Consider the following 27,836-nt stretch of genomic DNA (forward strand, 5'->3'; position numbering starts at 1 on the left):
AAATCATTCTTTCTAGTATTTATTTGTTTATTTATTTAATTTATTTATTTGACAGAGAGAGACACAGCAAGAAAGGGAACACAAGCAGGGGGAGTAGGAGAGGGAGAAGCAGGCTTCCCGCTGGGCAAGGAGCCTCATGCAATGCAGGGGCTCAATCCCAGGACCCTGGAATCATGACTTGAGTTGAAGGCAGACACTTAATGACTGAGCCACTTAGGGGCCTCTTTCTAGTATTTAAACAAAATCTGGCAGTCCCATGAACTAAGATTTTAGAAAGCTCTCTATTTTCAATCAAATATGAAGCAAACTTCCTGTAAGTCATACTTTGTTTTATTTATTTATTAACTTACCTACTTATCTTTTTAAAAAGGTTTTATCTATCATTTGAGAGACAGAGAGAGAGAGAGAGAGAACAAATGGGGCAAGGGGCAGAGGGAAAGGAAGAAGCAGACTCCCCACTGAGCAAGGAGTCCCACTTGGGGCTCAATCCCAGGACCCCAGGATCATGACCTCAGCCAAAGGCAGAGGCTAAACCAGTTAAGCCACCCAGGCACCCCTGTCCTGTTTTCTTTTCTTTGCTTTTTCTTTTTTTTAAAGATTTTATTTTTAAGTAATCTCTACACCGAATGTGGGGTTTGAACTTACAGCCCTGAGATCGAGAGAAACATGTTCTACCGAGCCAGCCCGGCATCCCTAGCATACTCTGCTATAATATTCACTTCTTAAACTTTTCAGCAATGTTTTCTATGTATCTTTCGATAAGATCTGTTGACTGAAGATTGCGTGAGTTGTTGCCATATTGCTTTTCGTGTATTACAGCCATTTTTTCATGGTAGAAATGCAAGTATTTCCCTAAGGGCAGGAGGCTTTTCGAGTTCTGCAATCACTAAGAAATACCAGAAGACTCTTGTACACACTTACTACATTTAATGAAATTTTGCGGGATAAGTATGGTTAGTAAGTTTAAGTATCAATGAAATAATTAAGGAAGTTTATATTCATTGTCTGGATGCTTAATTTTTAAATATCTTACTAATTGGGAAGCTTTCTGTTATCAATAGCTAATATCTGAAGGCAAAAACTCTTAGGGTAATAAGTTTCATTAAAAGTAGAAAATGTCAACCATATTTTAGGGAATTATCTTGAAAATGTTGACTTTTTTTGTCGACTTCTTTTTAGGTCCAGTGAGGTTGTCATTGCTTTTGCTGGCTAATAAGGAGCTTATTCAGGAGGAGAAAGGTCACTCTAGGTATTTTTATGGTTTCTGATGTTTGCATTATCAATATTATCTCTAATCCAGGTTTCTTTGCAAGAATCTTTTAAAGCCACTTGCTCATTTTGTGAAGCTTACATAGATACATGGTAAGCACTCAAAGTGATTTTGGTTGAACTGAGGAAAATCTGACAGATGATTCAGTCATCATTTCCTCCCATGAAGCCTTAAGATCTTATGGATCTCAAAGGATTGAGATCCACGATCCATGGGACCATCAGTGGTAGGAGCAGTCCTGTGGCCTCAATAGTTTGAAATGGGAAGAGAGAAGATTCTGTTCCCCAGTTTGGGAGGATCAAATTTTTAATTCTCAGGGACTTCTCAGCCAAGAAGCATTTTCCTGGATACCATGTTATCTCTCGGAAGGAGTAAAAGCAGTCCCTGGGACTTAATTTCTTCACTTTCCCCCAGAGTGATACAGAAAGATGAACAGTCAAGATGCAAGCCCAGGCCTGCTGGAAATTCTGCTGGGAGAATCCCGCCAGTTTCTTTCCCTGATACGTAGGTGGGGGTCTGTTCCAAGCTGGCCTGGGGAGGAAGTGAAGTGAGCACAGAAACTGCATATGGGTTTGCAAATCTGCGATCGCACAAAAAGGCATAGCCCTTTGGCAATCTTTGGGCATCAGTAGGATTGCATTTGGCATCCCTTAACAGAAACCCATGCTGCCTACCCAAATGGGGTTTTGATTTTTGCCATATAACCAGAAGTCAGGAAGTAGGTAGTTGCAGGGATGTTGTCTTGAGAGTCACGAAGGACCTCAGATCCTTCTAGCTTCCTGCTCTGCTATCCTAGCATGGGGCTTTTTATTTTCAGGATTGTGGGGATGGTCCCCTGCATTCCCAAGCATCTTCTCACTTTAGGCAGGAAGAAGGGGGAGGAGTGAGGCCAAAAATAATGCAGTTTCTTTTCTGGGGCCTTTGCCTTTTATTAAGGGATGGACAGGCTCTCCAAAGATGTTTCTCTCTACTTTATGGTGCAGCCCTCTGGGCATCTGCCAGTGAGTTGAGAAGCTGGATACAGCAACTGAGCCCATTAGTGCTTTCAAATAAAACTGTTGGTAAAGATGAGCGGGAGAATGGATTCTGAATACACAAGAGTGTCTGGGCTCTGCCATGAGTGAACCACCCGATTTCATACTGAATAGACTGATGCCTGCTTTTTCACTGTCCCCTTCTCAAAAAACTTGCATCATGCCGTGGGCAGTGTATTACTTAGAACTATCATCAAGAACCCCCACACTGAAAGCAAGTCTTGCAGGGGGATCCCGGGTGCCTCCCCATGCCCCCAGCCTGCGAGCCACACTTGAAGTCTTTCCGTGGGGCTGGTAGGAGTTGGGATGCCTGGGCCCAGCCTTTCGTTTACTATGGGTCTCCTCCCTGTCCTTGACCTACCTTGCGGGGATTTGAGGAGAACAGCTCCAATTCATAAATAACCGGAGCCATCTGTGAGCGGCAGAGCCAAGGCCGAGGCTTCCTGGCGAACCCACAGCGCCCACCCCTGCTGCTCAGCATGACTCTGGGTGGGCATGCCGCCCAGCAGCCCAGCGGCCCCGGAGGGCGTTGGATTTCAGCATCCCAGAGACTGTGTGTGGGAGGCGTTCCCAGACAAGATGAACTGGGGGCTGGCGGGCGGGGGAGGCTCAGGGCTGGTGAGCGGGCTTTGCATGAAGCCAAGATTTCCTATAGCTCCTTGGTGAATTTGCCACTTCTTCTCCAAGCCTCTACCCTGGGTGATATCCACAAAGTCTGTAGATTTTGTTCAAACTGACCTGCACTGATATTATGATGGTTTAAATCCTGCTTTAAGAAATGTCATGCTGGGGCGCCTGGGTGGCTCAGTGGGTTAAGCTGCTGCCTTCGGCTCGGGTCGTGGTCTCAGAGTCCTGGAATAGAGCCCCGCATTGGGCTCTCTGCTCAGCAGGGAGCCTGCTTCCTCCTCTCTCTCTGCCTGCTTCTCTGCCTGCTTGTGATCTCTCTCTGTCAAATAACTAAATAAAATCTTGAAAGAAAGAAAGAGAGAAAGAAAGAAAGAAATAGAGAAAAAGAAAGAAATGTCGTGCTGTTCTCATTAAAGTAGCATAATGTAGGTGCTTCTAGGCAGGTCCAGTCATCCCTAGTGTGGATGAAATAGGAGGTCGGAGGGGTAGAATTTGCATTTTCCCCCCCTCATTTTCAAATAAACTTATACTCACTGCAGAAAATTTAGAAGTATCATTCTCCCACTCTTCATTCCCACCATAACCCCAATTTTATTTCGGGCAGCCATGTGCCCCGGTAAAAGATGACATTTCTCAACCTTTTGGGCAATGAGCAAGTACAAATGGGCTGCAAGTAGAACTTAGATGGGTTTTCAGGAAGATTCGCAAAGGAGGCAGTGGGGCAGGCAGGGCAGGCCCACAGGCCCTTTTGTTCTGTTCTGTTTCTCCTTTTTGAGCATGGAACGTAGATGTGATGGCTAGAACTCCAGCAGCCATCTTGGGTGTTTATAATCAACCTTCATATTGAAGGTGGTGACACAGAAAACCAGAAGGAAACTGCAACCCTGATGACTTTGTCCAAGTGTCAAACAGCCCTGTGATCCTTGCCTCTGCACATCTTTTATGAGAAAATAAACTCCTCATTTGCTTAAGTTACTGTGGTCAGGTCTCTGTTAACAACAACTGAAAGTAATTCATAGCTGAACTGATACCTGACTCAGAGCGGGTGTCCAGTAAAAGTTTGGGGTAGCACATTTCTCTGGAAAGAGCTCTGGGTGATGAGAAGAGTGGGCCAAAGAATCCTGGGCTTGTTTTTTCACCAACTCCCTGAGTGACCAAGTTTGTGCTCTCTCTGGGCCTCAGTTTCTTTTCTGTGAAGTGTGAAGGTCAGACTAAATGCTCTTCAAGAACATCTTTAGGCTCTTATCCCTCTGAATCTATGAACTGGACAGACCTGGGTGCTCTTTTCGTTTTACATCTTGCTAATTTTGTAGCAGTACGTGGGGAATTTAGCCTGTTGGAGTCCCGGATTTTTTTTTTTTTTTTTATCTCAGCTGCCTAGCTTATCATGCACATAGGCAATGTTTAGTGAATGAATGAGGGAGGTAGGGACCAGGCCCCCTGCCTGGGCTGCCTCCCCAGATGAAAGCAAAGATAAAATGAGATAACCCTGCCCAACACCATCCCAAGAGTAACTCAAATGCTTCCAGGACCAAAATGACCTGCTCTCCCCCTGTCCCTCACAAGACTTCGATTCTAGGTATCTGCCAGGACTGATCTCTTCTCAGAATGGCCCTGCCACCATCCTCCCCAAGCAGCTTCCAGACTGCTTCTTAGGTGGCCCAAGTCCATGGGCAAAGGAACAGAGAGAGAACCAAACCAGCCCTATGCCACCTGTGAGGAAGAAATAGAATCATTCCCTCCCTGAATCAAGTTCCAGAAAGAGCATCTCCGTCTCCCGGCTGACCCCCTCCTGATGATGCCAAGGACTCCTGCCATTATTTTGCCCTCAGGAGCAGAAACTGTGGCCATCCAAGAAACTCCTTGGTTCCCATTGGCCTGGAGCTCTACCTGTGCTGCTGTTTCCTAACAGGAAGTTCAGTTGCCCTGGCACTCCATCTCCATAGCAACCCTTGCTTTTGAGACACTGATGGAAATTGCTGGTGTGGGGAGGCCAGTCACAGAATACTGATTTGCACGGTGTCTGTAACCACGACTGCATCTCAGTACCTTTCCAGATACCCAAGGAGCTAAAAATACATCTGGTTCTGTCTAGGGCTCTCCAACCAGGCTAAGCATCTTCAAGTGCATCTGAGCTGTGTCTGACCTGCTAATATTGGTTATCTTAAGCAACTGGGGCTCAGGGGGCAGGGAACGGGGCACTGAATGCAAAATTACAGAGTGCAGGTCTGGTGGGGTCTGCTGTAGGGAAGGTAGAGAAGTAAAGGGAGTCTCACGGGAGGAAACCGAGGGGTTCTAGGGCACAGCCAGCAAAGAGCCCTGATTCCCTGTGGAGCTCCAGTGAACTTGGTGGTCCAACTCATGATCTGAGCATTTGTTCATTTATTTGCTCATTCAGCAAAACATGTATTAAGCCTCTACTCTGTTCCAGACTCTGTGCCCAGCACTGGGATTACAGGTGTGAATAAGAGAGGGCACATGTTCCCCGCCCTCACCAGAGTTTACTGGATGTTTGAAACTGGGCTCATCCCTGAAAGGGCAAACATACTACGTGTGTTTCTGGATATCTTCTCCACTGTGCAGTGAGCTTGCCGGCTCCAAGATTGTTTACTCATAACCTTGACAGTGTTTGCAGCACAAAATAGGTGATGGGATGGACCTGAGCAGCGTTGCTGCCACAGCCTCCCTCACCGTGGGCCCCCCGGGGGCTCTGGCCCGCCCTGCAAAGTGCGTGCTCAGGCCGTGAGGTGCTGTATGCGGGATAAACTGACCACTCCACCGACACCTGTTAAAGCAGTTCTGCATCAAGTGACTGGTTGAATTACTTCCTAGTCTCCTTGGCAGGATTGGCAGCCAGCCCTCCCCCTCCCCCACCTCCTTCTTCCCGGAATCGCTACAGGTCATTCAATTAATCCTGCATTTCCCAGAGCAGGAAGCCATGCAGAGTTTAGAGCGAGATCTACGTGCCAGTGCTGTCCTCAAAAAGCAGGTACCACACAGCCCCGGTCCCAGCTCCTGCCCTGGCCTCCTCCCCGAGGCAAATGGGCCACAAGATAGAGGGGGAGACGCTGCAGGGGCTTTGCAGGTCCGTGAAGATCCCACGAGGGATACCTCGGGTCAGAAGAGGTCACCACTATGACCTGACTGCCTTCCCGGGCTGCAGGGGCTCAGATCCTGTGGCTGGCTGGTTGCCTTAGAGCAGGGAAAAGGGGCTGGGCTCCTGGAAGCACCCCACCGCCTTCAGGCCATCTGGCAGAGTGAGAAAGAGGATGGCTCCACGCAACCCGATTCTCCTTTTTGGCAAAGCAGCTCCGGATCAGCCTGATGGGGGCATCCACTGTCTGAGGGAGGCTTCTCTGCGGCTGGTTCCCTCCTGGAAGTCTGTGGGCACAACAGAACCTTGACTCCCTCTGCTCGGATTATTTCTTCCTTTGCCTGAGGCCCTCGATGCTCTCTGATTGCTTCTCTTTCCCTTCATCCTGGAGAAAGGATCCTGTGGTTACCTGTCACATAGTCACGTAGTGGACCACCTGTCCCTGCTGGCAGCTCATGCAGGGCCGTGGAGCCAAACAGGCACTCCACAGACCCAAGACCCTGCTCGAACCCTTTGTGGGGAGCGGGGACATCCTCTTGGACTGGAACGTGCCTGCCGAGTGCTGATCCTTTTCAGGGCTTCCCCTGAGATGTTTCTAGCCACCCCTACTGTCTGCGTCGAGCTGCCCTCAGAGCCCCTCTGAAGACACCTTCAACACACGGGGCCCCAGCAGGGCCCTTTCCCCTCCTGCTCTGTGGAGGAAGAAATACCGGAGAAAACCAGCTGCTCAGGGACACCATTCCATGAACAGCCGAGCCTACATTCTAGCAAGCAGCTGGTCACCTGGGCTGGGACCAGCCCCTCTGAACCTGTACTCACAAGGTCTTCAGGAAGATTCAGCCCAACCATAGACACTCTAATGCTTTGAACAATAACATACAGATGTGTGATTTATTCAACACCTACTAGCAGGCTACACTGGCCCCAGGTGACTCAGAACTGCCCCATCCCTTCCTGTACAGTGCTCCCTAGGTGCTCCTTCCTGTGGCCAGTCCTTAGATCACTGCCTGGAACAGCCAGCCCATAATGGGCTTGGTCTCTAGGACCCCCTAATGTGGGACACCCCCTATCCCCACCTTGGATCTATGCAGTTAGGAGAGGCAGCCTGGAGCGAGCAAGAACCCTGAACTGGGGACAGAAAAACTAGCATTAAATCTCCTTGTTTCCTTTGCATGCACAACAGGATAGTGTCCTGCCAACTCATCTCCCAGGTTTGATGTGAGAACCATTTGAGTTAATGTCATCCTCACACTTTACAAATAATCATGAATGACCAAGTTGATAAAATACTTCCCTCTCTCTTGGGCAAATAATCCCAAACCCTTATCTTTCAGTGGAGTTCAAATCCTGTCCCTCCTTCTGCTCCACATTTTCACGTTAATAGCCTGTGGTGCTTAAAGCCCTCTAAAGCAGCTCTCTAAACCAAGCTGCTTCCTTGTGCAGCACAGGATACAGAGGTTCTGCAAGGACTCTGGCCAATGAGCTCCCCTACCTCGCTGGTGCTCCCCACTACCCTCTGGGTATGAGCAGCTGTCACCCTGGATACCTGACTATTCTTTGTCACCTGTTACTGCCCCCCCCCCCGGCTGGCTCAGAGCAAGTATGGGTCTGATCATTGGGCTGGTGAGGCAAATGAAGGAGGGAGGGAAGGAATACTTGTGTTAAAGGTGTCACAAACAATTCCTCCCCTGGGGATGCGGTTTTCCTCAAGACATGCAATCTCTACCAACATTGAAACCTCCTCCTCCCCTTCCTCGGGCCAGCCACGCGGGCATATTTCTCTGAGAGGATAATTCCATCTCTTTCCCTGGGAGTTTCCAACCCCAAAATGGCTCAGACTTGCGCAGTGGTGCCAAATACGGCACACAAATTATTCTGAGCAACTCCCAGCCTGGTCTTACACGAATAGTGAAGTAAAAGAGGATAATTCTGGTTTTCTCTTCTTCGTGCCTGTCTTCCCTACTGTCATTGATTGAGTGAGTCACTCATTGATTCATTGATTCAAACTGTTCCCCGAGTGCCGGGCACTGGGAGGTTCAGGTGATACGAAGGGACAGTGTGAACTGTGCCCCGGAGAGCATGTGGCCGGGAGGGGGTTTCATACATAAATGGGTAACACAGAGGGCAGGGAGCCTAGTTGACAGAAGGGAGTCCAGGGAAACTAGTGGGAGGGACCCATTCTGGGGTTGTAGCTGGGAAGATTTCTGGTGGACATAAGGCTGGAGCTGGGGCGTGTGGGCTTTAGCCAGTAAATAAGGGAGGCCTGGGGATGTGGGAGGAGGAGTGGTAGGAGACCAGGATAAAGAGGAGCTTTGTCTGAGAACCGTCTGGAAGACAGTGTTTCATTTGACCTGGGGAAAGGGGAAGTGATGACCCATCCTTCTGTGATTCCTGCTAGGATGTTAATTGGTTTTTGTTTTATGTTTTTTTTTTTTTTTAAGATTTTATTTATTTATTTGAGAGACAGTGGGAGAGCGAGAGCACAAGCAGGGGTAGGGGCAGAGGGAGAAACAGACTCTCCACGGAGCAGGGAACCCTGGGGAGAACTAAGGATCTCAGGACTCTGGGATCGTGACCTGAGCTGAAGGCAGACGCTTAACCACCCAGGCGCCCCTAAGATGTTAATTGTTAATTAAAGAAAGCATTAGCTGCCAAAAGCTTTAAACTGTGGCCCCACCTCTTGAATACCATATTTGTTTTCATTGCCTGCTGCCTGGGAAGAGCATGACCTTGGAATCAAGCCGACCTGGGTTCAAAACTTGACTCACAGTCACTATCTGTCACCTTGAACAAGTCATTTAGTTTCTGGAATCTTCACTTTTTATAAACTGGGGACAATAATCTTCTTCCCACAGGGTTGTGATATGGATTAAACGAGATGTCATGTGGAAAGGGCCTAGCACAGAGCTGATACCACATAGGTGCTCAGAAATGTTGCTTTTACCTCAGCAAATTAAACAAGTACTACCCTACGATCCAGCAATTCCACTTCTAGGTATATACCCAGAAGAACTGAAAGTTGATCTCAAGGAAATATCTGTAGACCCATTATTCACAACAGGCAAAACATGGAAACAACCCAAATATTCACTAATGCATGACTGGATAAAAAAACACGTGACACGCACACCAGACATGATGCTAAGCCAATTACCAAAGGACGAACACTGCACGATTCCACTTCCGTGAGGTCCGTACAGTAGTCAAGCTCATAGAGACAGACAGCAGAACAGTGGTTGTCAGGGGCTGGGAGAGAAGGGAAAGGAGGGTGTTGTTGTTTAATGGGCACAGGGATGGTGGGAAAGTTCTGGAGATGGACGGTGGTGACGGATGGTACAAAAATGTGAATGTACTTAATGTCCTTAAATGATACACTTAAATATAGTAAATTCTGTTATGTAATAAACATAATAAAAAATAAACAATAAAAAAATTTTTCACAATAAAAAAAATGTTGCTGGGGTGCCTGGTGGCTCAGTGGGTTAAAGCCTCTGCCTTGGGCTCGGGTCATGATCCCGGGGTCCTGGGATTGAGCCCCGCATTGGAGTCTCTGCTTGGCAGGGAGCCTGCTTCCTCGTCTCTCTCTGCCTGCCTCTCTGCCTACTTGTGATCTCTCTCTGTCAAATAAATAAATAAAATCTTTTAAAATAAATAAGTAAATAAATAAATCCCTACCAGACAAAAATCTCCAAGTTAAGGGGCACCTGTGTGGCTCAGTCAGTTAAGCATCTGCCTTTGGCTCAGGTCATGATCCCATGGTTCTGGGATTGAGTCCTGCATCAGGCTCCCTGCTCAGCATCAGTTCTCCATCTCCCTCTTCTGCAACCTCTGCTTGTCAGATAAAATAATAAAATCTTTTTAAAAATCTACAAGTTAACATGCAACTTGACAGTCTGAGTCTTTATTAGTAAAGGCAAATGACAAAGTCAAACAATGAAACACTCTTCTTCAACAGCGCTGTCCCCTAGATCTATAACACGAGCCATGTATATGATTTAAATTTTTCCAGTAGCCACATTAAAAAGTAAAACTGAACTGGAGAAATTAATGTTTAATAATACATTTTGTTTGACCCAACGTGTCCTAAATATTGTCATTTGAACCTGTGGCATTCACACTTAAATGTCAAGTGTTCAAAAGTCCTATGCTGATAGCAACAGTTCGAGAAAATTAAAAAGTCCTTAAACAAACTCTATTAAACAAATTTTCACTATGACATTGCAGGTATATACAGTCTTCCTTCTGGCCTTATCTAAATTTTGGATAATTTTCCGTAATATATTTACTATCCTAGTGTCTACATAGGTCCCTTGGCCAAGTTAGCGGAAGTACAGAAAAGGTGAGTCTGAGCTATGACTCTCTAAAAGGTGGCCAGGTAAATACCTAGTGTGAAGAAATGCTCTCATAAAGGTGTCTCAGGGTCTGTGAGGGCCCAGAGTTCTGCTGGTGGGCTGCGCGGATCAGGAAAGACTTCACCAAAGATGAGTAGTTTTCACAAGGTGGAGCGAGTGGGGGTCACTGTAAGGAAAGGGAAGAGTGTGACCAAAAGTAGGACAGGGTACAAGTTGGAAGAACACTGCTACTTGGGTGTGTGGGGAGGGAGGGTCAGGGACTGAGGCCTGAGCGGCTAGATGGTCTCAGGCATCTCACTTTTATCTGACAGGGAACCACAGCAGGGTTTTCAGAAACAGAGGGACCTGGCCAGACTTGTCTTTCAGGAAGACCCTTCAAGAAGGTGTTGGAATCTTCCAACTCTTTCCTCTCTCAATACCCCTGTGGTGAATAGGGATGACGTCTGCATCAAGGTTGGCAGCTAAAAATATTTCCTAGGCATCAAATTACAGATGTGATGCCCAGATTCAGAGCAAAGAAAGCACTGACGAAAAGGCCAAGGTGGCTTCCGAGGTCAGGACAGAGTTGAGATTCCTTCTGGGATCTAAGGAAGGGTGTAGATGGCTTTTATGGATTAATGGCTTAGTAGCTGATACCCTGGCAGCCTTTGGGGCCAGGTGAGTACAAAGTAAAAGGAATCTCAGCTTGGCATTAACACAGCACTGGCCAAGTGAGACAAGCAAGGGCACAGCCTTGGGTTATGTTTTGCATTTTTTTTTTGAAAGAATTATTTATTTATTTTACAGAGAGGGAGTAGGAGGAGGGGCAGAGGGAAAGAATCTCAAGCAGACTTTCTGCTGAGCACAGAGCCCAACACATGAGTCAATCTCAAGACCCTGAGATCACGACCCGAGTGGAAATCAAAAGTCAGGCACTCAGCTACCGAGCCACCAGTTGCCCCGATCGCTATCGATCGTCTGGATGGAGATAAGAGGTGGCTTTGATTTCTCTTGCCCTTTACAACTGAAAAGCTCAGAGTACTTGATGGGCCCTCTCGGAGATGCTGGTCTCTTGTCTCGACGAGAGGAGGCTCACACAAGGACAAGGAAAGCTGGAAGAGTCACAAATGGTACAAGGAACCAAGAGGAACTCCTGAATTTTCTGAAACACCCTCTTTGGTCCCCCAGCACATCAGTGTCAGAGAAGAGGAAGCTAATTTGTTTTACTTCTAGTTCTACATGAAGTGCATAGAACAAGCCGCCTCTAGTCCAAGAGCCTGCAGCCCAGAGGAAGAGGAGAGGCAGTGGAGGGAAGGGAAGAGTTCAAGATGACTCCACATTCAGTGTCTCTCTTGGTGGTGTATGCGGTGGGGGTGGTGGGGGTGGTCAAAGAGTCTTAAATCAGCTAGCTTCCTTATGGCTGATGTGTTTCTAAGCATCCAGTTTGGGAAGGCAATGGACACTGGGGGCCCATTTCCACTTGGGCCCCCAAGTCCCCATGTCCAGGACTAACCACCCAGTTGAAACAGGAAAATTCTTAGAGATAAAACTCCCTCCTAGCTTGTTGCCATGAATTGATCTCCAACAGGGGCTTCGTGGGAATGCCTTCTGATGAAAACCAGAGCAGCAGAGGAAACAGAGTCAGAAGTTGGGGAAATGGACCCACACGTGCCAGCTCCCAGGCTCCTAAGCGTTCCTCTCTTCATCCTCCCCCAGGGGCTAACACCCCATCCCCAGCACCTCCTGGAGAGGCTGTGGGATGGCCTGTGTTCTCTCTCTCCAATTTAGGTCTCCCCCGAAAGATCCTCTAGTGGAGTCTACCTGCTCAGTTTTGAAAGGTTCCTCAGTGTTCATCCAGGAAGGAAGACAGAGAGGAAGGAAGGAAGTTAAGCTTTATGAAATATGTCAGGTATCGGGCTAAGCAGCCAGGACATGGGATCTTATTCGAGCCTTGGGAGAACCTGCTAAGGTGGGCAGCATCATCCCCAATTTGACAAAGGCAGCTGCTCAGCAAGCAAGTGGCCAAAGATAGCATAGCCAGTGGTAATTGCAAAGCTAGAGCTCTGGCTCCCCGGTTCCTGTCCACGTTCGTCCCAAGGAGAGCTGAGCTGAACTCCAGAGAAATCCATGATGGAGCAAAAGCCCCAGAGTGAAGAGGACTCCTCAGGCTGGCTGAAAGGAGTCTCCAGCGGTCACCTGGCTCCAGCTATTTTCATAGTCTGCGCTGGCCCAACCCAACTTCCAGACTACTCTCCAGGGCATCTGAGGACAGCTAGGAATCTCTCCTGTGGGACAGCTTTGGCAGCAACTTCAGGGGGCTCAAGGGCCCTGAGAGTCAGCAAATGGCCTTTGAGACCCAAGAGTCGCCCTAGGAGCCTAGATGCGAAGGAGTGCCAGGGTCTGGAAGGGTGGATGGAGATGGAACAGCGCTATGGGGGTGGGGTGGGGCAGGGGTGGGGAGCAGAGATTAGGGTGCCACTGACAGCCAGGGCAAGAGTCCCATGGCAGAGCCCTGGGGGGCAATGCCCCTCCTGGGGTGAAATGTGCTGGCATCAGGTGAGGCCACCAAAAGGCATCATAGAGCCCTGGGGTGCTAAGAGAGACAGGGTCCCCCAAGCCAGTCCTGCCCCATCCCAGAAGTGGATTTTGTTCTAACAAGGGAAAGTGGTATCCCATGACACAGCTCAGAATCCTAAGCCTCCATTCGGAGAGCGAGAGCGGATTAAGATTTCTTCCCCTGAAGCCAGACGTGTCCACAGTTACAATAAAAATCCGGGAGCGGTCTTGGTCTCCGAGTAACTGGAAGCCTCCCACTTGCCAAGGATGGGGTGGCGTCAGGCTAACCCAACCGGCAAGGCAGCCTGTTAAAAATAATGCTTACGTAAAGAAAACACCCTCAGAAAAAGAAGCCTGAGTAATCTGGGCGGGCTGGAATAAAGGCCTCCTGTTCTGACCTACCTCTGAGATGAAATGATCTATTTCTTCCTCGAATTGCTCCCCCAGTTCTGTTCATTCACGTGCTTGCTCAGCAGACACCCAAACAGTGTTTTGGGTTTACCCAGCTGTTCTATTTCCAGCCTGTTGAGTTCATTTTAGGTCCCACAGTCGGGGATTGGTCCCTCCTGCTTCTCCCTCCTCCCCTCCTGGCATTTTCCCACTCCTCCCGCTATGCTCCCCCTCCCACTCCTCCATCCTCCACCCTTCCTCTCTGCCCCCACTCCTTTTCCTCCCCCTCCCTCTCGCTCCCCCCTCCTTCTCCAAGATCCCTGCTCTCTCTGCCTCTCCTCTAGCGCTTTCTCCTGCCTACTTGCTCTTCGGCTCCCATTCCCCATAGCTTGCAGGTTTGTGTGGACAAGACTTGGGGGACAGGGGAGAGGGCAGGCAGCTTGGCGGGCTTCTCTCTGCCATCTCACTGCCTTGGGATGGATGCACACGGGGCCTCCTGGGTCGCCAAGAGGGAAATGGCCACCCCAGCTGGTCATCTCATGAGCATTTCCGACCCAGGGCCCCGCATCATGCTGGAAGGTCTTCATCCCGTCACCCCACAGTGAATGGCCCTAGCAAGGATTTCTGGAAGAGGGTTTCTAGTCAGGCCTGCCAAGCCCTACTCTCCCGATTGTCTTTCTAAGTATAAATGGGGGACATGCCCAGAGCACCGTCCGCCTGGCTGAGTCTGGCTAGCTGTTTTGTGCCTTCCACTCTGTGTATCCTCCCAGGGCAATCTCCAGGAGATGCCTCATTTCGCAGTCAGGGGGACAGCTTCCAGGGAGGTTAAGTCATTCACCCGGTGTCACACAGGTCACAAGCAGCAAAGCCGTGGGGGAGGGCAAAATTCTGGGTGTGGGGAGTTAATGGACGACAGCAGAGCCGAGAGGGCCAGCTTGAACCCGTGGCTGCATGTGGCCACAGAGCCAGTGGCCAGGGGTGTGGGGGCCAGAGCCAGGCGGAATGGGTTGGGGTCAAAATCGGCATAGGCAATCTGTCTGTGGGATCTCTGTCAGGCTAACTGCTGTGCCTTGGTTCCTTAACGGAAGTGATTAAAAAAGCCCTCATCTCCTGGGTCTCCTCTGAGGACTCATCCACACAGAAGGCTCAGAACAACACATGGCCAGTTACCCACTCAATGTGAGCTCTTACTATTTCCAGAGGCATCCGCTCTCCTCTTCTGGAGGAACACCCCAACCCCTGAGAGAAGGTCAGAGGAATGATAATCTTTCACCTCAGGTAGTACTCTAGGGATTCCAGAAGGCTCTTCTACCCACTTCCTCAATTAACCTTCATGCCTCCCTTGGATGAAGGTAAGGATGGTTGAATTCCCATTTCACAGATGTGGAAACTGAAGCCGAGCAATGACCTGGGACTGGCCCCGGCTCCTGTGGGAAAAATCATCACCAGTCTCTCTCTCTCTCTATGGCCCATGCCTGCAGCAGGGATTTTGCCCAAATTGGCACTCAGAGAGTTGGAGAGGGCCAGAAGCTCCTAAAAGAACACTCTCGTGAAGACTGAGCAGGTGGAAGAGGGAGAAGGGAAGAACCCGGGACGTAAGCCCTTAGCCATCCTAGGTAGACTCCAGTGACAGCCAGTCTGAAGCTATTAGCTCCAGGAGAGAAAGGCCCAGGTGGTCAGAGCCTGGAAGTGGAGGGGAGTCAGGGCTGTGGTTGGGGGCTCTGATGGCAGGAAGGGAGACTTGGTTGGCACACGGGGATCGGGTAGAAGAGGGAGAGGCCCAGCATCCCAGGGAATTGTTCTGGACAAATTCTGAGACCAGGCATGGGCTAGAATGACAGGTGTGCATGAGGAAAGTCAGCAGCGGGGAGCTAATTCATTCCCTGTCTGCTCATGCATTCATCATGGAGCTCCCAGCACTGAGCAGGGGCTGGAGATAAGAGCGTTAATAAATGAAACACCCATAAATGAGCTATCCCAGTGCTAAGTACTACACTGGCGGGGGGAGGGTGTACAAGGTACTGTGAAAGTATAAAGGAAGAGTCCAGGAATGGCTCTCCGAAAAGGTGACAGTTGAGTGGGCCTTGAGGGATGAATAAGTGTTTGCTAGGCAGAGGATTCAACACTGGAATATGGAAGGGGGACAAAAAGGAGAGAGAAGATCTCCTGGACAGAGGCAGCTTCTACTGCATATCACTTCTAATTTCACTTTTGTGCTCCATTTTCTCTTTTATTAGTCAAAGTGAAGCCAGAGCTCCTTGTAGAACCTTGGTCTCTAATTTGATTCACATAAGCAGCTCCTGCTTTCTTCTCTGATCAAAACGAACAACAAACAAACAAAAAAAAACCTACCCTGCTTGGAACTCTCCAGACTTCCATATAATCGAGAAGGGGGCTCTTACTCCATAAGTTGAGAGGAAATTTAGTAATCCTGCGTCCTGGGAAATAAAATATGTGTGAACCCTAATTTATACTAGAGTGTAGATGACTGGCACAAGATACTTTTTGATCCATAGATGAGACCATGAAGAGAGAGGGCAAAGAGAACAGAAGGCCCCAGGAAATGCGTGTGTTTGAGATGTAAATAAAGGGGTGGCATTTACTGAGGGTACAGAAAAACCCAGGAAGAGAGATGGAGGATTCTAAAAACCAATTTTCCAGTTCTGTCCAGAGAAATTAGCTAGTCACAGTCCAACACACTGAGGCCCAGAGGGAAAGTGGTACCACTGGGGCCTTCTTACATACCCCCTACCCTAATTATCCTATCCCCAGACTCCCCAGGAGCTGGTTGCTACCTCTAAGGGTGTCCTGAGAGAAATGAGGTCCCTAATCGATCTGCCAGGAGTACAAACAGTGTTGTCCCTCAGGGGAGGAGACGGTCCTGAGGCATGAGGTTGGATGCAGCTGGGATATTGGGAAGGCGGCTAGTTCTGACTCCTGTTTTTTGGTGCTGTGAGCTCCTCTAGTCCACGGGCCCCCAGGCTGGCCATCTAGTGGCCTAAGAAGGGTGAGGATCCTGTAGCAGCTTCTCCGTACTAAGAGTGGTGGCAGCAATGACTACGGAGCTCTCTCTCCATAGCAACCTGGCAGCCGCCCCCCCAAGGGAGGGCCACCATGGCAACAGCTAGTCCAGGAACAGCTCCTCTGGGCCTCCTGGGCCTCCTGGGCTCACCCTTGGTTTTCCCAATGGGCAGCTGGCCGGGCCTGGGCCAAGTGGGACACCTTCTCTCTGAGCCCCTCTTGGGTGAGGTCTGAGGGCATGGAGAAAAGCCTGTTTTTGTGTGTTTCTCTTGGTTATATGATTTGAACATTTGATCAAGCAACTGTCCTTGGACCTGGGGCCTACAGGTGAGAAACTGGAGGGGTTGGGGGGTGTGAGGGGGTCTCTAGGGATATTCGGAATGGAGTTGCCCCCGGGTTAAGGAATCCCAGGCTCTGGTCCCTACAGAGGTCCCCTCAGGGGTAGTCATACCCCAGTGGCCCCAAGCTCTTGAGCTGAAGGCTCAGGATGTCCCTAGAGGAACACTGCTGTCCCACCCAGAGACCTGAGCTGGACCAGGAGGTTCAGAGTTCCAGGAAGAGCACATGCCGGGAGGCAGACTGGCTTGAGGGCCATGCTGGCCCATGCAACTCGTGTTCTTTCCCTCTTCCACACACCCAACCTCTGTCCCCTCCAGCCTTGTCTCTCCCTTCTTCATCAAGGCTTCATCCCTCCTGCCTCCCTCACTTCCTTCCTTCACTCCCCCATTCCAGGGGGAGCACTTCCCACGCAAGGTGTGCCCCCCTCCCCAGGGGAGCCAAGGTGAATGAGCTCCCTCAGGTAGCTCACTGGTGGGGGAGAGGGTTTGCACAAATTCCCCAAACTGCTGGCGGAAGCCAAGTTCCAGAAGGGAGAGCAGGAAGAGCTCTGAGAGCTCTCCTCTCAGCCTCCCTCTCTCTCAGCCCTCCTCATTATTCTGACAAGTTTCTCAGGCAGGAAATGCATAATGTAAAGAGAAGAGCTTTCACGTTCCTCCCCAAGGACTCCCAGGAATGCCCTAGAAGGGAGGTGCAGAAGCCAGCTGGAAACAGCTTGGAGGAAAAGGAGAGGGTGTGCAGTTCGGCGGCTGCTCATGGCCTGGCCAGGTCTGCCCGTTCATTCATTCATATAATATTTATGGAGCCCCTAGCACTGTGCTGGGCCCCAGGTACTTACAGGGAGGCAGGCAACAGACAAATAGGTCGTTCCAAAGCGTGCTAAGCCCCTGGGAGAAAAGGAGCCTGCTACAGTGGTAGGAGACAGCACAGGGCACTGGAGGGGGCCACTAAGAAGTGACATTTAAAGCCAGAGCAGAGGGATGAGAACTCAGCCTGGCAAAAGGAGTCTGAGAAGGTGGGCACAGTATTCCACTAAAGCTGGAAGAGATGGTGCATGTAAGAAAGGCTCAGCGGCTAAAAGGGGAGAGGCCTGGGTGACAGGGCAGAGGCTGGGAGGGGCCTGAGGAGCCACAGGCCCTTGAGGTTCCTCTCCCCCTTACCTTGACAGAGTTCAGATTTTATTCAAATGCAGCAGGATCATGAAAGCCACAGAGGGCTTAAGCCTCGGGGACAGGATCCTCCTATCCCATTTAAGAAGCCCTATCTGGCTGCTGGAAGGAGACCGGCTTATAGGAAGGCAGCTGGGAGCCAGCGAGGAAGAGTGAGAGGTGGAGGGCTTGTGAGGTGTATTTCAGAGGGAGGAACTATGGGACCATAAGGGGTTGTCATGAGGGTGGGAGAGATCTTTACTGGTCTTTCGTGACACTGGAACATGAGCTCCCTGAGGGCAGGGGTCCTGCTGGCCTGGTTCCCTGCCGGTGCCCCAGGATGCGGTATAGGCCTTTGGTAAATAAAGATTTAATGTGTGCTGAGTGAGTGAGTGAATTCAGCTTCAAGAGGGAAGGGTTAACAATGACACCCCAGTTTCTGGCTCAGACTGGGGAGGTGGCGAGTTTGTGGTAGCACACAGAGGGGAGAGCCGTGAACTCAGAGCCCAGTGTCGGGTGGGCGGGGGGGGGGGGGGGCTGAGCAGGCAGGGTGTGTGGAGAGTAGGAAGGGGAGGGCTGCTGATGTGCACCCAACATGGGCTGGGAATAGAGAAAAAGCTCAGTGTATGTCTGTCCGTCTGTCCAGTGAACAAATAGAGTTGAGAGTTCTGGGCCCGACCTACCAACGTGGCCGTTGCCAGGTGCTGGAAGCTGTTTCAGACCGTAGGTGTGGACAAGATAGGTCACCTAGGGGAGAGTGAGTAGAGAGAGAGAAAGGAAGGGACCTCCTCTGACCACCCCTTCTCCCCACACTGGGAATTGCTGAGGTAGGGAAGCAGAGACCCTAACTCAGCAAAAAGCAGAGCCCTTGCAGTTTGGGGAGCCTCTTAGGGAATAGCCCTGAAGGCAGGTAAATATGGTGCCTGGGGGTAAGGGTGGGGGTAGGGTGACAGGCTGGTTTCCTCAGCCCCATGAGGAAAGGAGAAGCTTCCAGCACCAATAGCAGAAGGCCTCTGACCCTCTGACCTGGAGACCCAAAAGCTCTCCTCCTGTCTCCCTCTCCTCGGCCCATGATGCTATGGTCAGGCCCAGCTGAGGCTCCCCAGGAGAGAGCAAGGCCCAGTGTCCCTGGAAGCTCTTGTAGCCTTTAGAGAAATGCTGTCCGGGGTTCAGGTGTGGTGACCACAGCCCCAAGTGACTGGGCCAGTTCATGGGCCACCTATCGTGTCGACCCCACAAAGGCCCAGAGCCTGGCAAGGAAGGCAGGTGCTCATGGTGACGAGGCTGTCAGAGCCCCAGGAGGCTGTACGGGTGGGGCCTGGCTACACATCGTCAACCCGAGCCCAGGGTGTCAACCAAGTCATCGGCTCAGATGCCCCACAAATGCCAGTCTCTGCCCTGGCAGGCAGCCATGATTGGCTGGAAAGAGGCAAACAGAGAGTCTACCAGGGAGTTCCCCACCAGAGTAAAGGACTGGGAGGAAAATCATGTTGGGAGAGGAGTTCATCCGGGTCCTGTTAGGAAGACTTGGGCTCCGGACCTGCCTACCCCACTACGGAGTTGCGGGGTGCCACCCCCCAGCCCCCAGGCAGAACATGTGAGAAACAGAAGAGGTCTTCTAATTCAACCTTCCACGCCCAGCAGATATTCTTCCCACGAACCCTGGCACATGACCACACAGGATCTCTCCAGACACTTCCAGAGATGGGGACCTCATACCCACAGGACAGGCCATTCCGGTTTGGCAGTTGTTAGAAAGCTTCCCTTTTTCTCAAGGTCTGGAAGGACCCAATTGCCAGTGTCACCAATTAACAGAGTCACCTCCAAGGAGGAGCATAGGACTATGGGAGCGGGACTGGGCCTTCCTTCCCTGTTGATTTGGTACAGGGTGCTTTTAATACAGTGCGTGAAATTTATTAATAGCAAGGAAAACAAAAAGTCAGATTCTTCTTTATTTGACCCCAATCTGTCCTCCTAACATTTCCATCTTTTGGTCCTAGGTCTGTTCTCTGGGATCAGAAAATAAGCTAAACCCGCTTCCCCTTGGATAGGAATCCCATTTCTTCTCCAGGCAGAGCCGCTCCTGCTGTAACTTGGTCTCCAGATCCAACCTCATCCCAGTCAGCCCCTTCTAAGCCTCAGACAATAAAACTCAGTGGATTGCAGAGGAAAGAACCAATTCCGAGTTGGGAGTCATGCTAATTAATTAATGACATTCCCTTTTATGTGTGTGTGTGTTGGGGGAGAGGAGGAGTACCACCAGATCCCTCACTTCCTCAGTCCTCGGTTATCTATAAAAGGGGAAAACAGGGGCACCTGGGTGGCTCAGTGGGTTAAAGCCTCTGCTTTCGGCTCAAGTCGTGATTCCAGGGTCCTGGGATCGAACCCCACATCGGGCTTTCTGCTCGGCGGGAGTCTGCTTCCTCCTGTCTCTGCCTACTTATGATCTCCGTCTGTCAAATAAATAAAATATTTTTAAAAAGCGGGGGGGGGGGGACACAATAGCTTTGTTATCAGAATCAATTGAGATGAAAGAAATGAAAAACATTAAAAGCTCAAATCCCTACCTACCCTTGGGGTTCTGACTTAGAAGCCCCATTTCTTTTAAAAAGCAGTGGAGCCTTGGACTCATGGAAACAGACAGCTTGGGTTCGAATCCCAGCTCTGCCACTTCTCAGCTGTGTGACCTTGGAGAAATGAACCTACGTACTGTGCCGCAGTTTTCTCCATGAAACAAGAATGGGGATGCCAATCTTGGAATGCATATTTAAGGGATTGGATATATTGGCCAACATCCTGTAAGTGTTAGCTGTCTGGTGTTATGACCCCTACTCTGCCTTCTCCACACAAAGAGAAGGGCTTTACCGAAATGAGGTTAATCTGTAGCACTTAGTTGGAAGGAGAGGCTGTAAACCAAACTGGGGAGGGGTACTGGGGTAAGTTGTTCCACAACACTCCCCTTGCCCCCAATATCTGTGGGCAACGGTTCTGTGCTGGGCACTGCACCCACGGCCTTAGAGGCGAGTTCCCTGAGTGCTGCCAACAGCTCGGTAAGGTGGGCACTCTCCTTACTCCCACTCCATGGATGAGGAAACAAAGGTTCACAGGGGTTAAGTAACTTGCCTCAGGTCACACAGCTAGGAATTTACAAAGCCAGGACTCCTGAGTCTGAATTAAAGTCCTGGAGCCAGGGGCACCTGGGTGGCTCAGTGGGTTAAAGCCTCTGCCTTCGGCTCAGGTCACGATCCCAGGGTCCTGGGATCGAGCCCCGAATCGTGCTCTCCGCCTGGCGGGTAGCCTGCTTCCTCCTTTCTCTGCCTGTCTCTCTGCCTACTTGTGATCTCTGTCTGTCAAATTAAAAAAAAAAAAAAATCTTTAACAACAATAAAATAAAGTCCTGGAGCCAGGACTCCTGAGTCCAGACAGCTGAGTCTGTCTGACTCCCAATGTCAGTCTTGGACACCTGTGTCCTGTTCTCTTGACCAGCTTGGTAATTTGGGCTCAGGCACTGCTTTTTGAGGAAGTCACTGCCTTTTCTCCCTGACCGCACTGCCCGCTGTTTCTGTGAGGTGAGGCAGAGGGCTTGTCTGTTCTCTCCCTGAACTCTCCGCCCCTGTACGCAGCCCCTCTCCCCTCCAGAAGTCTGTCATCAGATGGTCACCAGGGACTCCAGCTGCATCTCCTGGTCCCCTCAGGCCCTGGTGCCCCCAGGGCCACCCTGGCAGTTGGTACCCCTGGGCTGTTTGCTGGCCCTTGGCCCCTGACCATAAAATGGTTCCACTCATCCTCAAAAAAACACAACAAGAAAACAATCATTTTGGACGTGGGCCCTGATGCGTAATATCATTACAGAGCCAGCAGTGCATCCCCGCCCATTATCGCCCGGCCAGGCTTCTCTGAGGCGAGCCTGGCTGCAAATGGCTTTCTCCGGTCTGGGGGGCCCTGCAGCCCCCACTCGCCCTCCATGGCCGGAGGAGATCTTATCTTTAATTGACAACTGGCTGCCTGCCATCATTTTGCCTCAGCTGGCTCCGGCTCCAAGCCCGATTTCCTCTCCCACTTCAGGAGCAGGCTTCCCCTCACTTCTTCCATCCCCTCGGCTCTGCCTCCCTCGCCCCTGCCCCCTGTGACCAGATATGGAGGAGAGCTCAGAAGTCTGTGGGCAAAGGCCTGGGAACTACAGCAAGGGGTGAGGAGGGAACTAACAACTTGCCGGGCACCCATCGTGTGTCATGTGCACACCGAGGGCTCCAGGCCAGGTCTGGACACTCACGGTGTCTGAAATGGGGGCTGTTGTGATTCCCGTTCTCTCCAGGCCAGGAAATGGAGGCTCCGTGAGCCGCCCCCAAGTTACCCAGCTAGCATGTGGCGAGCTTTGAATCCAGACGTTGAACTGAGGCCCCCTGGGCTTCTGCCTGGAGTAAGAGGGTGAGGTGGATGGACACATGTCCCCAGATGTGGCTGCGTGGCTTCCAGAGGCCAGTGCCAAATGAACACGCAGAGCCTCCTCTGCTGTGATTTCAAGACGGTGACAGCTGAGCGTGAAGCTGCACGCCTGGGAGTCAGCCCCGCAGGTGCCCCAACGTAAGTGAGTGGGGAAACCCTCAGGAGGGGCCGTGTGTCGCCACTACCTACCACGACCCCCATCTTCTCTGGGCCCAGGATTTGGTCATTCCCCACCCCTCAGTAGTCCCAGATGTGCTGTCACTCCCCTGTTGGTCTCAGTTACCCAGTCGTCACCGCGCCTTGGGCATCCCCAGGGCCTTGGCCCATATAGAATTAGCACAATTGCAGGGAGGAGCCCTTCCCCCACAGAAACAAGCAGGAATACAGGGGGACTCCTTCCAAACCCCTCTGTCCTTCCGGGCTATGTTGGGGCTCGGGGGCACCAGCGGAGACCAGGACGCTGGGGGTGGGGGAGCTGAGTCTTCCTTTCCCAACCCCGGGCAATCCTTTTTCCTCTCTGAGCACTCCCGTCTAGCTCTGAGTGCAGGGGTGGTGAGGTAGCAAGGATTCCTGGGGTGGGGGTGGGGGGTTGCCAATGATAGGAGTGTGCTGCATTTCTCAAGTGTTGGGATAGAAGCCCAGGATGTCCCCGCAGACACAGAGCCAGAAAGGAGAGGCAGAGGCAGTCACTCAGGCAGGAGCAGCAGGATGCTCCAGATGTTTTTATTGGGGCTCGAGCACGGCATGACAGTGGGGGACATCCAGACAGGGCGGCAGAGCCCAGCCTCGGCATGCCTCAGACACACATGACGGGACAGCTCTAGAAAAGGACTGACCAACACGAGGAAGGGACAGGGTGGGAGGTGGGGGGCGTGGAGTGGGGAGGGAGGGCCGCGGGAGGGGCAGAGGCCAAGGTCGAAGGGGTCACCCGGCCTCTGCTATTGCACGGTCCTCTGGCCACCGGCCAGGAAGTACAGTATTGCAACTGGTCTCCACTCGCCCGAGGCGTCCCCTTCTCAGACCCCTGAGCCGGATGGGCAGACAGACCTCTTCCCTGCCCGTCTGCCCAGCAGCATCTTTGAAAACAAACGGACGAAGGGGACAGAACAAAAACTCCAAAAAAAAAAAAAAAAAAAAAAAAAAAAAAAAGACAAAACGCCCCCCTCAGTCCAGGACAGAGGTAAGGGGGAGGAAGGAGTGGAAGGAGCGGCCAAGGAGCCCCTGGAAGTCCCCCCCAAACTGAGGCGAGGGTGGGAGGTAGAACCCCAATCTGGGGTGGGATGGGGCTAGTGGGGAAGTGGCCCTGGGGGGAAAGCAGGCCTTCCACAGACCACAAGCCACAGGAGAAACCATCCCAAGAGGGCAAGTCTAGCCTGGGATCCCCCCCAGTGGGACTGGCTGTTCCCAGACGCTCTTTTCCTGGGACATTCCACATACATGTCCAGCAGAAATAAGGAGTCAGTGAAGGGGAAGGGAATGAAGGTCGGGGGGCCTGGGGGTGGGACCTGGGCTGGGGGAGACACAGTCTGACAAAGACGACAGACCACCAAAAGCACGTGCACTACACACGAGAGTATAGTATGTATGAATATAGATGCTATATGTGCATATATATCTCTTCAATGTACAACAGAACAGAACATCAGGCCCAGATGGCTCTGGGCCCAGAGGGTCACATGGGAGGTTTTCCATCAGTCCTGGGCAAACAAGGATCTCTGAGTCTTTCTCAGCGAAAGATTCTTGCCAGGGTTCCAGAGTTTCCCTAAGCCTTGGCTTTCTGTCTGTCTGCCTGCCTCTCTCACGTTGGTGCCGCTTAAGAGAGGGTGAGGACTTCAGCCTGGGCATAGCTGGGCGAGAGGGCGTCTCGGCAGGTCTCTGTGTTTAAAGAGCACAGGTGTGAGACACTGGGACGCACGCTTTCAGCTCAACATTGCCTTCTGGGGGGGCAAGGAGTTCAGCAAAAGAAAGGGAGAAACAAAGAATGAGATGTTAGAAGGAAGCCAGCTGCTGACCCACAGCCTGTGGGCTAAGGACTAGGCCAGGAGCAGAGCTGGAAGGCAAGGGGACCCAGGGCAAAGAGGCGGGAAGCACAGGGATGGGTCAGGGAATGGGGTGAGCCCCTCCAGCCGCCCATAGCTGCCTACCCAGAGCTAGGCCAAGTGACTCCTAGGTCATGTTACAGCTAATCTCCATATGTACTTAGGTAATGAGCTCCAGGAATCCCCAGCCCTCAGGTCGTCACAACTCCAGTGTGGTGGGCAGGAGGACCACAGCCCTGCAGCCTGGCGTGGAGGCACTGGGGGAGGTTCCTAGCATGGCCTGTGGTCCAACCTGGGCTCCCACACAGCTCCTGAACCCCCACAGAGCTCCACCCGCCATCACCAGCTGGGGCCATTCCACTGTCCCGGGGGGCTAGTGAAGAAGGTCCCTAAGTGTGCTGCCTTGTGGTGTCCAGCCCCTCTTCCTCAATCTGGCAGGAACAGAGTTGGAGCAGCTGGAAGGTAGATACCAAAGGGGAAGGTCAGGGAGGACCCATGTGTCCATCTCAGGAGACAAAGCCAGAAAAAAGCATCTTATTGAGAAACCAAAGCACAGTGAGCCCTTCTCGCCATCCCTTCCTCAGCCTGGAGTGTCAGTGGCGTGGGCCTTCCCTTCTTCTACCTTCCCAGCACTGACACACGAAGGGCAGGCAAGAAGGCTGCCAAAGGGGCAGGGATTTCGGGGTGATACTCTGGCCAGGGCAGAGGAGGCCCCCCTCTCCCAGGGGACTCTGGGAAGGGCAGCCCAGGGGCCAACAGGTGACTCCTGGAGTCCCAGCCCTCGGGCTGGTATTCCGTCTCCCCTCTGACTCCGCTTCTATGCTGAATGGACTCCTCCCACCCCCACAACCCTGGCTTCAGCTCACAGCCCAGGGGAAGAGCTCCTCCTCAATGCCCAGGGTTGAGAAATGCCTCTAAGGTTGTTAGTAAGGTTAACAGCTCCTATCTGGGCTGCTTCCCTGCTCTGCCAGGACAGCATGGGCCCCAGCTTTGGGGGAAAAGCTTCTCAGAGACAAAGTAATGGTTACAGGTCCAAGTCCACATGCAACACAAAGCAAACTGTGCTCTCAGATTATAGGCAGAGGAGAGAGTCTTTCCCTGAGGAGCGAGGCCCCAGGTCTGGATAAGTTGAGGCCTGGGCAAGCAGCCACCTCCCTAGGCAGGGCCCGGTATACAGTGGGTCTCTATAAATCGAGGACTCACTTCGCCCCTTCCCAGGGCCCAGAGGTCCTGAGAGGTTGCTGTGGCAGATGGCCTACTCCGCCGTCATTAGCTAGGTCCTGTGTTTCCCCACCAGAAGCCAGAGAACCAGTGGGGGACAGGCAGGAGCCCATCTCCCAAAGGTAGAAGGGGCTCCAGCCCAGCACTCCCATATCATGTTGCCCAGGGACAGCTGTACCCACCAGAGGGGTGCCATGAGCATGCCCGTCCCTGTGGGAGGGAAGAGAGGGAAAGAGGAGGTGGGTGCCGTGGAAACTTGGACTCCTGACAACTTGAGGGCCGTTTCAGAAATAGCCGCCTCAGCTCCCTGAGCCAGGAAAGCAGGCCCAAGCACAGAACCGCTGTGGGGTTCGTGCTGAGCTGGACACCACATCCCTGCTGGGGCCGGGACCCCAGGGCCAGGGACCCCTGCTGAGACAAGACTGAATCTGTCCTCACCTAGGAGAAGCAGTTGGGCTCTCAGCCCCAGCTTTGATAGGGCTCCTAGAGTCTCCATCCTGCTCCACATGGCTTCCCTGTCCCTGTCACTTGTAGGGGCCTGTCCCCTCTTGAAGGGTGGTCACATGGATGCCCCCATATTTTCTCACCTCTTGGGGGGACATCTCATTCTGAGAGCAAGCCAGAGACAGGCCCCATGGACCGCAGCAGGGTTGGGGTATCCCCAGGACCCGCTGCAGACTTTTCTGGAAGGCACATTCCTGTGTCTGCCCCAGGCTGAAGAAGACAGAGGGCACTGAAAAGGGGGTGGTTCTGGCAGAGCCTTTTCACAATATCCAACTTTCATGAAATGATCTGGATTTTCTGCCCAGTTCACCTTTCAGGGGCACCTCCACACTCCCCGGCCTCCTGCTGAGTCCCTGAAGGCTGTCTTGCCATTCTTACCTTTGCCCACCCTGGAAGGAGCAGTTATGGACCTTAGTCATTCCCTCTCCAAACCTGCGTAATCTGACTCTAAAAATTGCGAGGCTCCGCTGTCAGGTCTAATTCCCATCAGGTAAAACAGGAATGTCTTGGCTGAGGCCTTCTCGGGTCCTGGGACAGAGGGGGCCTGGAGAGCCTCCCCCAGTTCACTGCTAGAGAGGGGCCCCCTGCAGCCCAGCCCCGCCCTGCCTGGGAGTGACAGGATGCTTATGCAGGAGCAGGAGGGGGTGGGATGGCTTCTGTCCCCACACTTCCCCTCAGCTGCCCCTGCCCAACGCGCACCCCTTCTCCCTCAATGACTCACACACCTGTTGTGCTCCCGGGCTCGTTAGGTAAATGAATACACTTAATTATAGAAATTAGATGAGTCTCTGGCTCTGGCAGCCATCCAGAGCGCAGAGGCTGGGTGGGAGCGGCAGGTGACTCAGGCAGGGCTGGGAGTCTGAGGCAGCAGGAGGAGGAGGGAAGAAAAACTCGTGGAAGCAGAGAGAGCAGCGCAGGAGAGATACGGCTGCTGGGGTGCAGATGGGATGCCAGGTTCTGCCGCCACAGGGTGTCACTCCCGGGAGGAGGGCATTCCCATGCCCCGGCAGCCAGCCAATTGTGGGGCCCTAGGGACCCCACCTGCATGCCAGGCCAGAGCTGGAGAGCATCAGGCCTCCTCTCCCAGGGGGCCACCGCTCCCCTGACCAGCCAGCTCCCTGTGCACCAGCAGAGATGGGGCACCTGCGGGACAGCCTTATTCTTTGCTGGTCTGGGAGTGGGATGGACAGACAGACAGACAGAGATAGTCAGTCGTAGGCTGGTTACCGACTGAAGGCCACGAGGAGTGGAAATGCATTCCCTGGGATGAAGGTGGGACCTTGAGGGGAGGCAAGGCTCAGAGGCACAAGTCCCGGGGGGCAGTGGTGGGTAATGCCAGCAGCTCCGGCTCAGGCCGGGCACCAGTGCGGGAGGAGCCCTGGGAATAATCTCCCCCTTGCTCTCAGGCTCCAGAGCTGAATGTTCTGGGGAGCTGGGTGCTGTCGGGAAGAGGCTTGGGGGTCTGGGTTCTCCTGCCTCCTGCCCGGCTCCCTCGGGCCTACGGAGAAATGAGGGCTGGAGGGCATGTGAGCGTGGCGTGCGCCCAGAGGTGGGGAGAGCCAGGGGCACGGCTAAGGGCCCGGGTGCCCGGGTGGAGGGCTGGTGAGAGGGTGGAAGGGGTGGGAGAGTAGGAGCTTTCTCGGAGGATAGGGTGAGCTGTATCTCGATGCCAGTGGAGACAGCCCCAGACTGGTTCCAGCTGCTCCTGCTATGCTGTTTAGACTCCGGGATTTTGCACAGCCTTGGTGAAGAAAAGGCACATGGGTCAGAGAGGATGGCCCCTCATCTGAGCAGCTCCGTGGGATCCATGCTCCAGGGG

At 52.2% G+C, this 27,836-nt stretch overlaps 1 protein-coding gene and 1 long non-coding RNA gene across 6 annotated transcripts in view; one reads left to right on the forward strand and one right to left on the reverse strand.

Moving 5' to 3' along the window:
• Positions 1 to 9,910: 9,910 nt before the first annotated feature.
• Positions 9,911 to 27,836, reverse strand: part of KCNC4 (potassium voltage-gated channel subfamily C member 4) — a 35,996-nt gene continuing 18,070 nt past the window's right edge. The window contains exon 4 of one of the 5 annotated variants that reach the window (XM_082687478.1): positions 9,911 to 10,543. In XM_082687478.1, the coding sequence (XP_082543604.1) occupies positions 10,518 to 10,543 (26 nt within the window). In that variant the 3' untranslated portion in view covers positions 9,911 to 10,517. The other 4 variants (XM_082687476.1, XM_082687477.1, XM_082687475.1 and 1 more) reach the window with 4 other exon arrangements.
• On the forward strand, positions 16,272 to 19,986 carry LOC309842761. Its single transcript, XR_014299759.1, has 2 exons — positions 16,272 to 16,650; positions 19,808 to 19,986. It is a non-coding gene; the product is annotated as an uncharacterized lncRNA (long non-coding RNA).

Source organism: Mustela nivalis (assembly GCF_964662115.1).
Source record: "Mustela nivalis genome assembly, chromosome: 10".
In the NCBI taxonomy this organism is placed as follows: domain Eukaryota; kingdom Metazoa; phylum Chordata; class Mammalia; order Carnivora; family Mustelidae; genus Mustela; species Mustela nivalis.